The sequence below is a fragment of the Diorhabda carinulata genome, chromosome X, assembly GCF_026250575.1.
Source record: "Diorhabda carinulata isolate Delta chromosome X, icDioCari1.1, whole genome shotgun sequence".
In the NCBI taxonomy this organism is placed as follows: Eukaryota; Metazoa; Arthropoda; class Insecta; order Coleoptera; family Chrysomelidae; genus Diorhabda; species Diorhabda carinulata.
This window is the reverse complement of record NC_079472.1, coordinates 23,453,065-23,469,800: the sequence shown is the minus strand read 5'-3', so window position 1 is coordinate 23,469,800 and position 16,736 is coordinate 23,453,065. Positions and strand designations below refer to the sequence as shown.

At 29.2% G+C, this 16,736-nt stretch overlaps 1 protein-coding gene across 2 annotated transcripts in view; it reads right to left on the bottom strand.

The window, feature by feature from the left end:
* Positions 1-1,917: 1,917 nt before the first annotated feature.
* Positions 1,918-16,736, bottom strand: part of LOC130901438 (extracellular serine/threonine protein CG31145) — a 210,419-nt gene continuing 195,600 nt past the window's right edge. For both annotated transcript variants that reach the window (XM_057812842.1, XM_057812841.1), the window contains one exon: positions 1,918-16,074. In XM_057812842.1, coding sequence (XP_057668825.1) covers positions 15,891-16,074 — 184 coding nt within the window. In that variant the 3' untranslated portion in view covers positions 1,918-15,890. The remainder of the gene's footprint in view (positions 16,075-16,736) is intronic.

The following is a 16,736-nucleotide window of genomic DNA, read 5'->3' as shown; positions in this document are numbered from 1 at the left end:
TTGTATATACTAGTTTTAGAACAATTAAATTGAAAAAAGTCTCTCAAGAACCTGATACCTACAATAGTAATGAAGACACCGAAAATGTTTTTATGTTATAAAAGTCAGTCTATGCTGTAACTGTAACGCAATTGTACCGAACAAACATAGAGTTAATTTGTAGTTTGACTCATTAAATATATTTTTTAAAAAAGGACTTCTCCTTTATCAATTACATATTTCGCGCATCAAATAGTATCTATCTATTAGTGTTAGTGTAGTGGTAGTAAGCAGTGTGTTCATTACTCACTAAATATGATCAGGAGAGGATCAGAAGGTTCAAAAACACGATCACGAAAAATGATTTATGGAGAAATTAGATCTGATGAAAAAGCTGGCATATCCAGAGTCATTGGAGATATAAAATCACGAATACTTTTGTAGTTTGGACACTTTCAGAGAAAAATTTTAGAGGGACCGTCGAAAACATATATTCTGAGGAATATATGTGCTATCTAATAACTTATTTTCTTTTACTATAGTAATGTGTTGATTTCATTTTTGTGTTGCAATTATTATCTCGACTTTATTTAGAGTCATAAAATAATATAATGATATAGGATCCAGGTAGAGAAAAAAAAATGACAACAATAAATAAAATAATTTTTATTTTTACAATATTGAGCGACAATTTACCAATTTAATAATCTTTATGATTAAAACATCATTCTAATCAATAAATAAACTGTCCAAGTGGTTATATATACAATCTGCTTATGTAATCAGACACCATGTGAGAAAAAAGAAACTCCGAAGTAATATACATTGAGTAATATTTTTGGACACAACAACTATTAAAGCAGGTATGCTATGCTGACTATAGATAAAAGGTGAGCTACCTGTACTTCAGTATGTTAAACACTCATACTATATCCATAAATGAGGCAGAGTAATATTCTTCGTGACCGTTGCAAAACCAATTCAGGATGAACCATCCATTTAGTATCAAAGTTTTATCGTAAACATTAATTTTTTTTCTATTTTTGTCTCAGACAGGATCCATTATACATTAAGTAATATTTTTGAACACAAATGACATGGAGGGAAGTAAACGCCCACATTTTTATCGATTTTTACAAAATATTTCTCATCCTTTTATTAAATTGCAGTAGATAGTTCCTTATACATATAATATACAAAAAATACTGAAAATTAAAAATATTTATTATTTCTTAATAAGTTTATATTAGACATATTCAGTTTTTTTTTCTATTTTGGAGAGTACAAAATAGTATCCACCACTGTTTCAAATTTGTATATTGCATGTAATAAATGATCGCCAAAATAATGAAACATTCAGTACAACTAAATAAATATTGAATTGTAAAACTCGGGGGGTTCTTGTCGTGATTGGCATCTGAAACGAGTATATTTTATAAATGTGAAATAGGAAATAGGTAAGCTATCTGTACTTCAGTTTGTCAAACACTTATACTATACTTCATGACTCTTGCAAAAACAATTCAGGATGAGCCATTACTTTAATTTTAAAGTAACATCCTATTTTTTTTATATTTCTATATCAGGCAGGCATTTTCACCATACATCAGTAAATACTTAGAATCTTTTCTATTGTCAAGATATTAAAAATCAATTTCTTATGGTTAGAAAGAGCTTTAAAAGATGGATGTAAAAATTTGAATATATTTGTGTCAATATGGATAAGACATCAAAGAGGTTGAGTGACACTACATTCGTGGATAGAAATAAGTTATGTATATTGATTAAAAATGATTTTTGGTTAGAAAATATATTGGGTAAGCAAAGCTTGGCTATGTTACTATATCACTAAATACGGCAGAGTAATATTCTTCGTGACCCTTGCAAAATCAATGTAGGATAAACCATCCATTTAATATCAAAGTATTATCGTAAACGTTATTTTTTTTTTCTATTTCTGTCTCAGACATGCTCCATTCCCAACAACTGTTAAAGGAGGTATGTTGACTTTAAATGTTGTCGAAATCGAATATACTGAACGCTCTGTCGTCCAGTTTCCGCTGTTTCAGAAAATATAAAACAAAACACAAAATGTTTTGAGCAATTGCAAATTGGTATGTCGTAAGGTAGCGGTGCCGTTGAAGATATTAGTAGTTATTGTATTTAATATCTTGATTAAAAATATGTCTATGCAACTTAAAAATTAAAATTGACGCAAAATATTATGTTTTATTATTTATTGTAAAATTAATAAAATATATAGCATTGCCTCCTTTTAAATGTAAAATACTATACTTTCCATTCCATAACAAATTTTCAAAAAACAATTAGTGAGCTACCAGTCTCTTTGCTTACCACTAACACTGATTCAAATTTTATATAAGTACAATGAAACCCTTCTATAGTTTCGGATTTCCATCTTTAGTCTTTTCTTTAGTTTTTGCATTTGTCTCTTTGATAAGTATTAATGCTAGATTTTGTCCATTTTTTATACAAACAGTTCGTTAATCCCTCACGTGAAAAAATTTAGAATATATTTTTAGATTGGATTGTTGAGTGGTTAGTTTCCCTTAATTTATTTGAAAATGTGAATCTCATTGTTTTTTATAGAAGATTTCCCAATTTAACAAAGAATGTCAGTGTTGAATAAAAGTTGTACTCATATTGAAAAAATATAATTATCATATCATATAATTTCATATAAATGATTTCAAAATAATCCATAAAACTTGTTAATTGCTAAATAATCTTAATTTTCTCACATTGTGCAAATTCTTTGGGATATATCAATTATATCAGTTCTCAAGTTCCCACCATTCTTTGGTTACATATTATATTATCTACATAAAGATTAAAAATCTGACTAACCAAATAAAGACAGGATATTCACATTAGTCAAATTATTACTTATAAATATATAAAAGTGCATTTTTTTATAATTGAGATTGGATAATTTAAATTTCGGGAATCAACCAATGCTGAATTGCTCTTTTTGAATTTAATTTCTCTTTGAATGTATTTTTGAATGGTGTTAAATGCTTAAATAAATAAATCATATGATTTTGGAGGAATTCAGATTCTTATTTGTAGAATATTAATGGATTAATTTCATTACAAACAACTTGCTAAATAAGACCCAAAATATTCAAATGTTGTTAATACACTTCAGTTACTTCTAAACATTGATCAAAGATATACAATATTAAATTGTTCATCATCTTTACACACATATATATCTCAAAGGATTTTTTGTAATGACTAAAATGTATCTCTTTAAAAACAAGTGCCATGGTCTTTTTGTTTTTTAATTAATGATGATAGCTTAGTTTTCACATATACGTAGTATTAATATTTTAACACTATTCTCATTCAAATATATATTATAAATATATACATGCATATCTACATAATTGATTCCTGAAATTATATTATTTAATAATATATAAATTTTTCTCATTTTTGTTGTTAGCTTGATTATATCATACATAGATAATCAGTTGTATCTTATTATATAATTTGTTTACAAACATTTACGTAACTTAAATATATCACACATTATAAGTATCACGTGAAAATAGTTACAATACAAAAAAATATATATTTATAATATATGTTTATACAATTGAAAACGATTCAACTCTTTCTTCTAGTAATAAATAATATACAAAGACATAGCGATTTAGTTTGAAGTTGGAACCAGTGTCTGAGTTCCAAATTTTTTTTAATTTTTCAATTTTAATTAAAAATATACAAGGCTAAGATTAATATTTTATGTATCCGATAGAGAAAGAGCCAGTGATCCATTTTTGAGTAATTATTTCAATAGTCATGAAAATTTCCACAATAAATATTTCATCCCTATTGAAAATAAATAGGCACTTCTGGCAACCCTCATTTGCAATGCCAGAACGAAATTCCATCACCAACAATCTACCAGAGTGAAAAAGGTCTCCGGTCTAGTGTAAATAAGATGGAAATATGGAACCTTGTTCTTAATCTTGTTGAAACATTACTTCAGAGAGATTTCGGTCCAGTGTAAGTAAGATAGAAATATGGAACCTTGCTCTTAATCTTGTGGAAACATTACTTCAGAGAGATTTGAAAATAAAGTTATTAAATTTGATTCATGTCATTAGCTTCCATGTCTAGCTGAAGTGTATCAACACGTATTAAAAACGAAATATATCGTCTGCATTTGAAGAAATGCACATCTGGATGAGGAAGATCAGCTACCACCTATAGTAAGTGATACTACCGCTAACGACAACATTGAAATAGAAGCAGATTATGTCAATACTGATGGTAAATGATTTTTTTCTATAAATTGCTTACATATTATTTACGTATGTATATGAAGTCTTAAAATTTTAATTATGCTTCTAAATGTTCTTGATTTTAGGTCTCTTCTGTTTTAAAACTAGTTTTTTAAATAATTTCTAAAATATTGATAAAAAATTGACGTTTCGACTAATTTTAAGTCTTTATCAAAATATGATATTTTGACAAAGACCCAAAATTAGTTGAAACGTCAATTCCTCATCGATCTTTCAAAAATCATTAAAAAAATGATATAATGATATATTAGAGTTTCGAATTGAGTTATTTGAAGATTCTAATCATTTTGTATTCATTGAGCTTTGAGGATTGATCACGGCGACCAATATGATACTGCACTTTTGTATTTTTCAATTAATACAATAAAATTAATCTCGAATTTTATATATTCTTCTATACAACTTCTATATTTCTTCTGACCAACTTTTATTTTACTCTCAATCTTTCTAACCCACTGGTTTTCATATTTCTATCTTACTTACTTGATTGTTAAATTTTTAAAATGAATGAAGTGACAAAGATGATTTTTTTTTTAAATATTTATGACGTTCTGTTAATAATTTGGAGAAATGTAAACGTTCTAGCAAAAATTGCATGTAGTCAAATTAATGTCAAAAGTAATTTTCTAAAATTTCAGGCATGATACTTCAACTAAAATTCTTAAGTCTTAATTCTTACCCTCCTTAAAATTTTTGCTCGGACACAGAGGACTACCTTTTCATTTTCAGTAAGGATAGAAAGACAGAAAGATAGAAAGTTTCGTGACTTTTGAAATGATTACCTGGCTCTTGGTCTATGGAAATTTTTAGGTAAGTATTGAGTAATTATATTATAGAATGATACCTTAAGTAAGTGCCGAATTTACCACTATGCCGCGACCGGGCCGCAAGCAGAAGGGGGTCGCAGCGTTTTGTGGAAAGTAATATTGAGATAATCGTTATGTATTAATACGAAATGTACTTTATACTTCCATTATTTAAGATATATCAACTACTCACTTGTTTTAAAGTGAGATTGAAATAACGTACAGTTCAGCCGCAAATACACTAAATCCGGCACTGCCAGTGCTTAAAATAACTTCAATACAATTATTTTGATACATTTTATATTTACAATCATATTTAGAAAGATAATAAACCAATTTTTTACACTTAAATATGCTTTCGAAACCATGAAACATCTTTTTGTCTTTAGAAATTAAACTGTAAACCTAGTTTGTTTTATTTTGAAGGAGTATATTTAAACATAATCACCAGATGTGAGTAATGAAATCAGCAACCAGTTTATCATATCAATATAACCATCATCATTATCATCAATATAAATCAGTAACAAATTTAATGTTTAATAGTTTCGGTTCATTTTATAAAAAATCGAACGTATTATTAGGCAAACGATTTAATTGTTTTAGAGCATATGCAGTAGGTGGATTTTTGTATAGTAACAGAATCCAAATGTTTACTGCAACACAAAATGAATTCCTAAGGGAAGAGGAACCATTTAGAATAAATATGACACTTGCCCAGCGGAAGTAGACGTCATAGACACTTCACAAGCTCAACTTGTGAGAGCAGATTTGATGCGAAATAAAAAATATTAGCATTAGCAAAATATTAGAAAAACACATCAATTGAGAAAGATTTATTGAATTGATTTTTAGTACCATTAATTTGAGCACGTACATAAATATGTAATGAGACTTTCTTTTAGGTTTAGATATAAATCATGAAACGTTAGAGTTAGCAAAGAAGCTGATGGATAGCAAAGAATAATGACGGTAGTTAAATAATATTTTGAGTATATGTTTAAAAACAACAATTAACTGTATATTATATTTTAAACTTAATGTTATGAATGCTTCTCCGCCCTAGATCCGGTTCTGCTTAGATGTAAAGGAGTTCTAAAATTCAGCAGCAGATGTACGTTGGAAATACCCGGAATCCGTTTGATGTTTGTTTTATATTGAGTTTTTAGCAGTCGGTTCATTCACCTTGTTTCTTTTGAATAATTTATAGGAGGGCTATTTATTTTTTTTGTTTCTTTATTTTATGGTAGTTTTGAGAATTTATTTAGAATATATATGGAGTTTGTGTAACACAGTTTAGTTGCATTATAGTAAATAGTCGGGGTGAAAGTAATAGAATAATTTAAAGAAGTTATTTAAGTTAGTTAAGTGTTAGTGATAAGTGAATTATTATAACTTAGATAAGTGTGTGTATAATATTAAATAAATTGAGAACATAAGAGATAGTGTTTATTTATTCACCCCATGAATAGAAATCGTATAAATAAATAAGGAAAACATTACATTAATTTTAATATAGCTGAGTATACATTTATACAGTATACTGTGTTTTTTAATTTGACATAAATTTGATACTCCGGTTAGCGCTCCAATATAATAGACAATGTCAAGGATTTCATTGTTTGAGATCCAGAGTTCTAAATGAAAAATGACATCTCGCTTTATTCTGTACTCCTCTAATTAGGTCATTCAATAGAAATACAGCAAACCAAATATCTAAAGAGAGTTACAGACATTCCTGCAAACAGTCAAGGCAAAAGTTTTTGTTAGTTTAACGTAAAAATGCGATATTTATGAGTCTATATTTGAACTAAAATTATGACCAAGGTACATTGGTATTGTTAGTTGATTGTTATTAATAGTTTTACTAATTTATTAGAAACTGTGTATTCCATTCACCATCCATTCAATAAAACTACTTGTGTACTTATTCTAAATTTAGTGAGTATCTACATTTCTAAATGTGTGGAATATGCTTGATTTATATTGATCGTTACTTCAATCAATTTTTCATAATAAGACTTTTTTTTCTTATATCAGAATACTAAAAATTGAACAAAGTGCTAATATAGAATAATAAAAAAACAATACCAAAGAATTCAATAAAAAATAATATTTAAACAACAGCTATTGTGTGTGACCCACATTTGCCCTTATCACAGCAACATTGACATACCTTCAACTATAAATTTTGTTTGCCCAAAGTTGCGGAAAAGATTCTTGTAACTGGTTCCAAATATACTCTAAGGGATTCACAGCAGGTAACCTGGGTTGACATGGTAAATGAAGAAAACCTGGGTTTTCTATTTATTATACATATATTGTATATAATTGTTACTTTTCGAATGGGTTGAATGTCTTGAATTGACATTTGATGCCAAGGCGTTGATGGGTTTATCCATATTCGTTTTAGTCAATTATCTAAAAACAATCTCTAACGAGATCGTGGTTTTATATTTTTTATAATACCATTGTTGGTAATGCCCAATACTCAAACTTGTTGCACTTGTGCAAGTGTAAATGTCTCGGCTGGATCTTAAATTGGCATTACGGATTCTTTTCCTTGTTGTTGACATCGACGTAGGAACACCTAACCTAACATTAAAAAATCTTCCTGGATTCTTCAGTTATTACGTTTACGTTTCTACGCTACTGCTTATCACAGTTCACATAATCAATTTTAGAAAACCCAAAAACCGGCAGTTAAATAAATCTCGTTCATGTTTTCTCTAGTATCTATCTAGTAATATCAACCCATAGTTTTAAATAGATGGATTTACTTCGGATTATAGGGCGACTTATATATAATAAATATACAAAACGTTTGAATGGAACTAAAATATTTGCCAAAAAATTGAAAATAAAAACAGTGACGTATGAATATTTTGATAGAGACGAATACCCATATATGTAATACTATTAAATGGACAGTTGGTATGGGAAAAAAGTCCCGGTGTCGATAATATTCATTTTCTCTCGTTCGACACACTTTATCTATACTACGCATGCTTGAGAATGTGCAGAACCGAGCTGGAACTTCGGAGGATATCGAAATCGTTGCTATTCTGTCTTCCTTAGTTGGAACAGCTTATAGAAATTGTCCATAATATAGTAGTATTACGTACATAACGAATACCTATGTATTTTTTATATTTTTTTTTCAGGGAATAGTAAACGTTGTCATTTACTTTGATTTTAACCCAGAAACTTTTACTAATAGTTCTGCGAGACACTTTACGGTGTATAGCATTTTGAGTTGCCTAGTTAGAATTGAATAATTAATCATTGTCGGTCTCATTGGACATCAAAACTCTTTTACTTTTAAATTCTTAACAGCTGTTTTTGGTTCGAAATTAGAATCATAGTGGAGTTGTGTCTGCATTATTCGCTATTTTTTTTCAATTGCATTCAATTATCATTACATTATATTGAATAAATTATAACTTAGGTATACTTATTTGTAATCATTAGATTTCATTTTACCTTAAAATATTATTTCTGGAATCTCCTTATCGCACAACGGAGATCTGTGTACCCTGAATTGGAAGAAAAAATCGAAGAGCAGACATTTTAAACATTTTTATATTTTTTTTATATTCTCTGTGATTTCAGAAACGTGGACCGAAGGTTAATAGTTTTGTTTTCAAAGGGTTCTTTTGAATACAGTTAGAATTGGATTGAGCTTAACAGTTTCAGAGACAACAAATTCGTTTAACCTGAGTAGATGTTTCTCCAAAAACTATGAATATGTCAATTGATAAATGAAGTCTTTAACTTCTATTTTTCTGTAAGCATATTTTTTATCATGGATAAATAGTACAAGATATATTTTTTATAATAGAAAAATTAGGGATCATGTAGTTGTTAATTTCTGGCATAATATATTTTATATAAACAATGCTTTTGAAAAATATTAGTTATACATTTGCATTTCTCTTGCATCCTAATTATACCTGTTTTCGAGTATCTCAGTCATCCTAACTGGAAGAGTCATTTAGAGTTTGAATCAAACAGAACGAGAATAATTACCCAGGTTCATTATCAATCAATACTAAAATCATAAAATTAAAATATAGGTGAGTATTGTCTACATCAGTGATTTCCAAGGTGGATCAGGTGCACGGGAAGCTTTACAACAGGACTGTACTTGAATTTCCATAGTTAGATTTAATTTTTTAACGAGTTATGGAGTAATGTTGCAACTAAAACTAGTAATAAGTATTTTGAAAGTAGTTTACGATAAAAAGTTTGGGACTTCTGATCTACAGTATTGTTCTAAAATTGTTATATTGCATTACTTTTTGATAACATAAAATGGTCTCATTGAAGTTAACGGAAATGATTCTACTATACTTAAATTTTTATGCAATCTCCATCATATAGAGTAAATTATAAATAATTTCAAATTATGGTTCTACATGTACAAGGTGTATACTTATATAAAGCTGATAGTGAATTCAAAATAGGGAACACAAATTTTGTTTATGAAGAAGTGCCCTTTTTAAATACAATTAATTAGCTGTAACAATTATTTATAATTTTATAACAAATTATGAAACAAGGTGTACCACTTATGTAACTCATGGAATAAATTTGAAAAAATAAAATTAAAGTGCCACTTTAATTTGTTAAGACCTGTTGTTTCTAAGTTGCCTTGAAACTGAAGCTGTTTTTCAGTTAAATAGGTAAGTTGTCTTGTAACCGAGCTTGGTAAAGAAGTGGACTAAAAAAGATATTAAAGTCTTCTCAACAAATCATTAAGTAGTAGATATTAAATTCATGAAAGGTCAAAAAAGAAAAACTGTTGAACAACAATTTATTGAAAATGGATGAAAAAGATTTCTATCCAAAAAAAGGTAATATACTGGAGACAATAAATACCAGGGATTTCAAAGAGGTCACAAGTTTCCATAGGAAAACATATGACATGGAGAAACGGCCGAGAATCCGTGAAAACAAAAACTTTCTATTTGCCAAATTACGACATGTGTGGAACACCCTTTATAATTTGATATTGATTAACGAAGTGTCTATTGGCACCCTTCACGGAAAAATCCGTGACTCTAATTTCAACCATAGAGAGATGTACATTTTTAAAGAAATGAGCCAAATGAAGCTTTATCCGTGTCTCTAATTTCAGCAGTGAATGTTACAATAATAAGCATCAACTCACGGATGAATACTGTCCACGGATGAATGTTGTCCACGGATAAATACCACCATTTAGAATGAATCAAACAAAAAATTTGTTAATAAATAATTTGATTGTAAGAATAACCTTAGTAATAATGAATTGATGATAGTGCTGTGTATATCTCGTAATTTATTCTCTGACTCTTATTCTAAGCTTGCTGATAGTGCACAACGTTACACGAGCGCTTAAAATCCGTGGCAATTGGATACGGATGATTAGGTTAGGTTAGTTTTAAAATTTCCGTGTTTCTAAGATTAAAATTAGACCACGATTTTTTCCGTAGAGGGTGGTGATTTTGGATCATATGGTAAGATTTAAAGACACGGAAAAAAGCTTCATTCTGATCCGTTTCTATAAAAATTTCCGGATCTCTAAGGGTAAAATGATGGCCACGGATTTTTTTGTGGAAAGTGGAGATTTTCGTATCTCTAAGAGCCACGGAAATTTTCGTGGAAAGTGCCAATAACAGAAACTATTGATTAAATCTATTACAGTATATTTGGTAATATATAAAAATGGTAACATAGGAACTTAATTCACACTCTTTGTACATATTTTACAATATTACAAAATCCTCTAATATGCAGTTCGATAGTAACTTACTATTTGCAATCCTTGACGTTTATATAAAAAAAAAATACATTAGAAGTTCTTTTCAGTACTTGTATACAACATTTATTTCAGAATCATGTCAGTTGCTTTATTTTAAATGGAACAAAAGTTCGTTAACATAAGGTTTGTTCCAACCTGCCGGTATCGTTCTTGGAACGGTTATTGGAAGCGTTTATAGATATTTTCTGCGTACTCTCCGGCTATCCACGGTTCTTGTAAGAGTATTTTCTATCAACCAACCCGGAAATGGTTCACTAACGGTACATAAGTCGGTTGGAACGCAAAACAGAATCGTTCGTATAACGATAACCGCCCGGTTGAAACACGTAAGCAGACTAAAATTATCAAGATTTTATCTCCAAGACTAATCTTCCAAGTACTTGAAGTCCATATTATAAATATAACGACAATTTTTTTATGGAGTACCCTGCAGAAACTTACGTGAAAATAATGATGGTCTATCAATAATAAGCTTTTATGGTCTAATTGAATCAATTTACAACTATTTCGAGTAAGTGCTTAATAGTCAGCAAGTTAAATACACACAACTGCAAAAAGTATAATAAAATTGAATAGAAAACTGTAAATATACCAATTCTCCAAATAGTGACGCTAAAGATATTGCTAAAAATAATAATTTATATATTCCCTTCATCGAAATTTATCAATATTGATATGTTAATTCAATAAAAAAGTTTGAATGTATTATTATTAAGCAGTAAAAAGTTTAATACTGCAACCAAAAAATGTAAAATTTTTCATTAATACTTCACAAATGAAATATGGTGGGCCTGACATATTTAGCCATATTTGTTATTGAAGATAAAATTAACAAAAAATCCTAGTTGTCTCAAATTACAGTGGAGTTTGTTTGCCGAATAAAGCTGACGTCAAACTTCAGCTAATGGGTAAATGAGAAGAAGATTTTAATGTATCAGGTATAATAGAAAGCGTATAAATTATCATAGAAGTGAAAATGTTATGCAGACAAAGCGCCAGATTGGAAATAAATGTAATATGTGTAATTAAGGTGTAATAATAAACTGAGCAGTAGAATACCTGTAACATAAATGGTAAATAATTGCATATCCAGACGATTTAGCTTAATAACCAGAACAAAGAAAGAAATGGAAAGAACATTCTAAAGATTTAGAAGAGGCTAGAAGAGGCTGCAAAAAGTTATGGATTAACCAAGAGGAAACAAAGTATATAGTGTTAAGACAAAATGTGATTCGTAGAAATGAATACATTAAGATTAAAGTAGGAAAGGATAAAAAATATAAAATAGAAAAGTTTGTGAACTTAAATTCCTGGGAGCATCACTGTCAAATAAAAATGTAGAGGAATAGGGAGGAGACATGGGTTTTAACAAATGCTAAAAAAACAAAACTGGCTATATGAGAAGGGAAGGTGCTTAGAAAAATTTTTGACGTAATAAAAAAAGTGATGGGTTTGTGTAAATACCCATAACAAGATACATGAAAGCGTGAAGAGTAAGATGGTTGGGGTTTACTGAAAGGTTTCTGGGAAAAAGATTTGTTAAAAAGCTCATTGAAGAAGGGGAAGGGAGTACAAAATGGAGGGGAAGGCCAACAGTACAGAATCGCAATATGTAGAGAAGAATTGTGAAATCGGTAATTTCGGGAAAAGTTTACTATGTTAAATAAAATAATGATCAACAAAGAAACAGAAACAGTACGTAATATGGCTATTCACAAGTATAACTAGCATAGTGTTTTCAAACAAAAACCATAAAAGCCATTTTCAGTGAATAGATTGATGCATTCGTTCTATTGCTCGAGCAGACAACTTTGTTCAATTTAAAATTACCTTTAACGAGTATATAATCATTACAGTTATCAGCCTTTAATATTTCTATAAGGGAAATGAAAGTGGAATAAACGACAAATCAAATGTTAATCAGCAACAAAAAAATAAGCGTTATAGATACAAGTTGTAATTGAGAAATTACAGTTTGATTACTTATATTAAGGTCATTTGGATTGACAGAGAGATATATCAAATGCAAAGTTCGAAGAAAACAAGCATAATTCATTCATTTGATTGTTATTTTGTTTCGATGTAAATATAAGGAAACAGATAATGTTAATAATGGAAGATATAATTCAAAGAAAATAAAAAATCAACTCAAAAATAAGGAATTACTAACATGACATTACATACACATTCACGTTATTTGGGGCAAATTCATTGGACGTCCATTTATCTGTTTATAAGTATATGTATCAAGATGTTTGTTATTTATTTCCCTTACTATCGTCATTGTTCGTATACTTTTTGAGTTGAATGCTTGCCCTGAACTAACTGCCTCATTCATCGTAAAAGAACAAAAGCAATGGAATTATCATGGAAGAAATTAGCATTCATTTATGTATTGTTCAACTTCCTTTTGTTTTGTCTTAATAGCTATAAGCCTTTTTATTCCCCTCATATTCAATATCTATCGTTGCTTTTTAAGCGTGAGATAAATTATTTTCTTGCGATAGCTCGTACTTATACCTGTACTTCCGTCAAAGTCCTATTTGTTCTTATTTTTGAGCCATGTACATAGCACCTATATCATTCGAGGTACTTCCTCCCATGTCCCTTGATGAGTTATGAACAGTTTCAATTTTGTTTATTTCATCAATTTCGTTCATTTCTATCCATTAAAATCGCAAAAACTTTGCACTACTAAGGGTATTTTGTCTTTAATTTTATAGTGCAACTCAAGGTCCATAATTGAAACATTTTATTCAAGCAATTGAAAACTCATGATTCTATCCATAAGTGCGATTTTTATTTTGGTTTATCGTTTACGAAATAAAATATGTCATCAAATTCTTGCTTTTTATTCTTTAAACTTTGATTATTTCTTTTATCAAATGACTATCTAACCAAAGCGACGCATAGTGTATAAAATTTAAAGAAGGTATAAAGATTTACGGTGCTTTGGCAATCTTATTCTTTTCCAGCGTTTTTTGATCGTAGAACCAAAATTTATGCTGTCACGTATTTTGTGATGAGCGCTAATCTAAAGCGAGAATTTTTTTAAATGAACTCTTCACACGTAATTCTCAAGATTGCTGCAATTGAAGTTTCCCCGCACTGAAGTTGTCTTCGTTAATATTTAACTATATTTTGGATAGAAATTTTTGTTAATATTATACAAGGATTACTGTGAGATTATGTAAAATGTGGAGAACAATTATCGAACTAGCGACTACTGTTTTGTTTTGTATGGAATAAATTCAATTTTAGTGTTATTGTGTACTATGTGAAAAACCTGAAACAAGTCGATCTTTATTCTAAAATTGACAATTTATAGTATGAAATTATTATTCTACTTCAGCACCCCTTTTAAATTATAAGCCCTGCTTCAAAAGTTTTAAATAAAGAAGGGGGTCGTGTAATTTAATGTTCAAAATTTCTAGCTAAACGTGACAAAAAGCGGTGAAGCTCCGTCTGGTTGGTAGTAAATAGATCGATCTATCTCATTTGGATGATTAACATTAGGAAAAAGTATTTTTAGTGTAGGCATTAAGAAGTTAATGAAAGAATTTAGATAAACCTCACCATTAACTATCTGTTCACAAAAATAAGTATCAAGAATTATTGTTATGTTACCAGACCAAATGTTCACTTTTTTATAATATTGAATGTAAGTTTCACACATCCAGTGAGGTTTTGCTCTGCTCCAATATATACATCGCTTCATCAGAAAAAACTATTTTTTTTATAAAATGCACATGCGTTTATTCTGTCCATCATCAATTCACAGAATTCTTGCCTTCTATCAGGATCAACTTCATTTAATTCTTGAACCAACTGAACTTTGGAAGGATGGTTTTTTTTGTCTTTATGCAAAACTCTCAAAATAGATGATTTACTCACATCATGGTTGGTGGCAAGTTCTCGAGTTGTCTTATGCGGATATTCCTCAATCTCTAGAAGTACATCTAACTTTTTCCATCAGTAAATTGAACGTTTCTACCTGGTTTTTCAATATTTTCTACATTCTGTGAAACGTGATGACCAGGGTATTTATTATTAAAAATTTCACAACCTCCTTTTGAGCTCTTGTTATATTACCTGATTTACCTGATTTAGAAATTAGGATAACGGAAGCAATTAACTAAATAACCCCTGAGGCCAAGATGTTGTATGAGAATTCCAAAAATCGCCTCGGTTATTGTCAAAAAGTGAATGGTGGTTATTTTGAATATATTGAATAATGAATTCTAAATAATATGAGACATTATTATCTTCATTATACGTAAAGTTTTCTGATAGAAACATCAAAATTTTACATCTTAAAAATTAATTTTCTCAGTTTTGATTGCACCAAATTTTAAAAAAACTTTATATTGCTGAGCAGAGGACTTTCTTATTTAAAATTTTCGAGGGGATGCTTAGAATTCCGAGTGTGTGCACGTTTTTATCACATAGTACATAATAACGCTAAAATTGAATTTATTCCATACATCTTGACTACAATAAAATATACATTTTCACACCAATTTCCTCTTCTATTTCTGCATAAACTTCCTGATCTTGGGTACAGATAATTATTGATACTATATGAGTATTTATCATTTGATTTCCGATGTTAAAAGTTTAGTAGGATCTATTCCCAGTTATGGATTACCACTTAAATTGTATTGAATATATAATAAATAATAACGTTCATTTACTGATGTTTTTAAACAAAAATTATGAGTAAACATGATCTGTTGGAAACTAATGATATCTAATTGGACATCATAGGATACGATTAATTTTAATTTTCCCGTAGTAAAATAACGATAAACATAAATCATACCCATTTTAATCTGGAAAACGTTTTGTCAAGCAAATAAAATCTTGTTTATAGTAATTATTTTCGTGTTTCTATGAACCTGTGACCATTTATCACAAAACTTAATTTTGAAATAAGTTGTAAAGTCTTGGAAATAATATTAAATTCTACGTTTCATGTTCAGACACTGGGTTTTCACCCTTTTGTAAACAGTCTCTTATACCTTTAAGGATCAATTCTACTCGACGGTCAAGTGCCTCCAAATGGGGCTCCCACAGTATTGGGCTGATAGGATCTGAACTCATGCTTATCCGCATCGCCGCACTCAATTTTATAGGTCCGTTGTGGAATCTGGAACAAATTAAATTTAATTAGAAGATTTCCGAATGGAGAAACTAATAGATAATAATTTTAAAATAAATTATTTTCCAATAATTTGTACAGTAATAAGATTGCATCTATAATCTTTCAATTATTTATGTGAAATTAGTTTTGTCAAACGTGCATTTATGGTATATCATAGATAATTCGGTGGAATATAATATTTGCTAGTTATTGGGGCTAAAACTATTTATTATTCGTTGAATCATTTACTGCAAAAATTCATCACACATTACATATTGATATGACTTTACATTCACATCGCATAGTTTTTTATAGATGAAATAAAAGGAAAACCTATCTAGAAAAATTGTAGAAAATGTCAGGTCTGTAACTTAACAATAACATTTTTTTAGCAAAATCTAGATTTATAATCGAGCAGCCCTCCTATATTATAGAACTTTCTTATCTAGTTTTATTGTTCTACAACGTGTAGATTTGAAAATTTGAAAAATGGAGAATGGTAGAATGAAAAAAGTAGGAACTGAAAAGACGAATGTGTATATAAAATTAATTTGGTTATTATGTACTCCCGATACACTGTTGTAAGTGAAAAATAATATGTGCCGTTATTTGCTTTACCGCTTCCATCGAATCAAATCGGGTCCCTTTCAAAGCAGATCTTTTTCTAA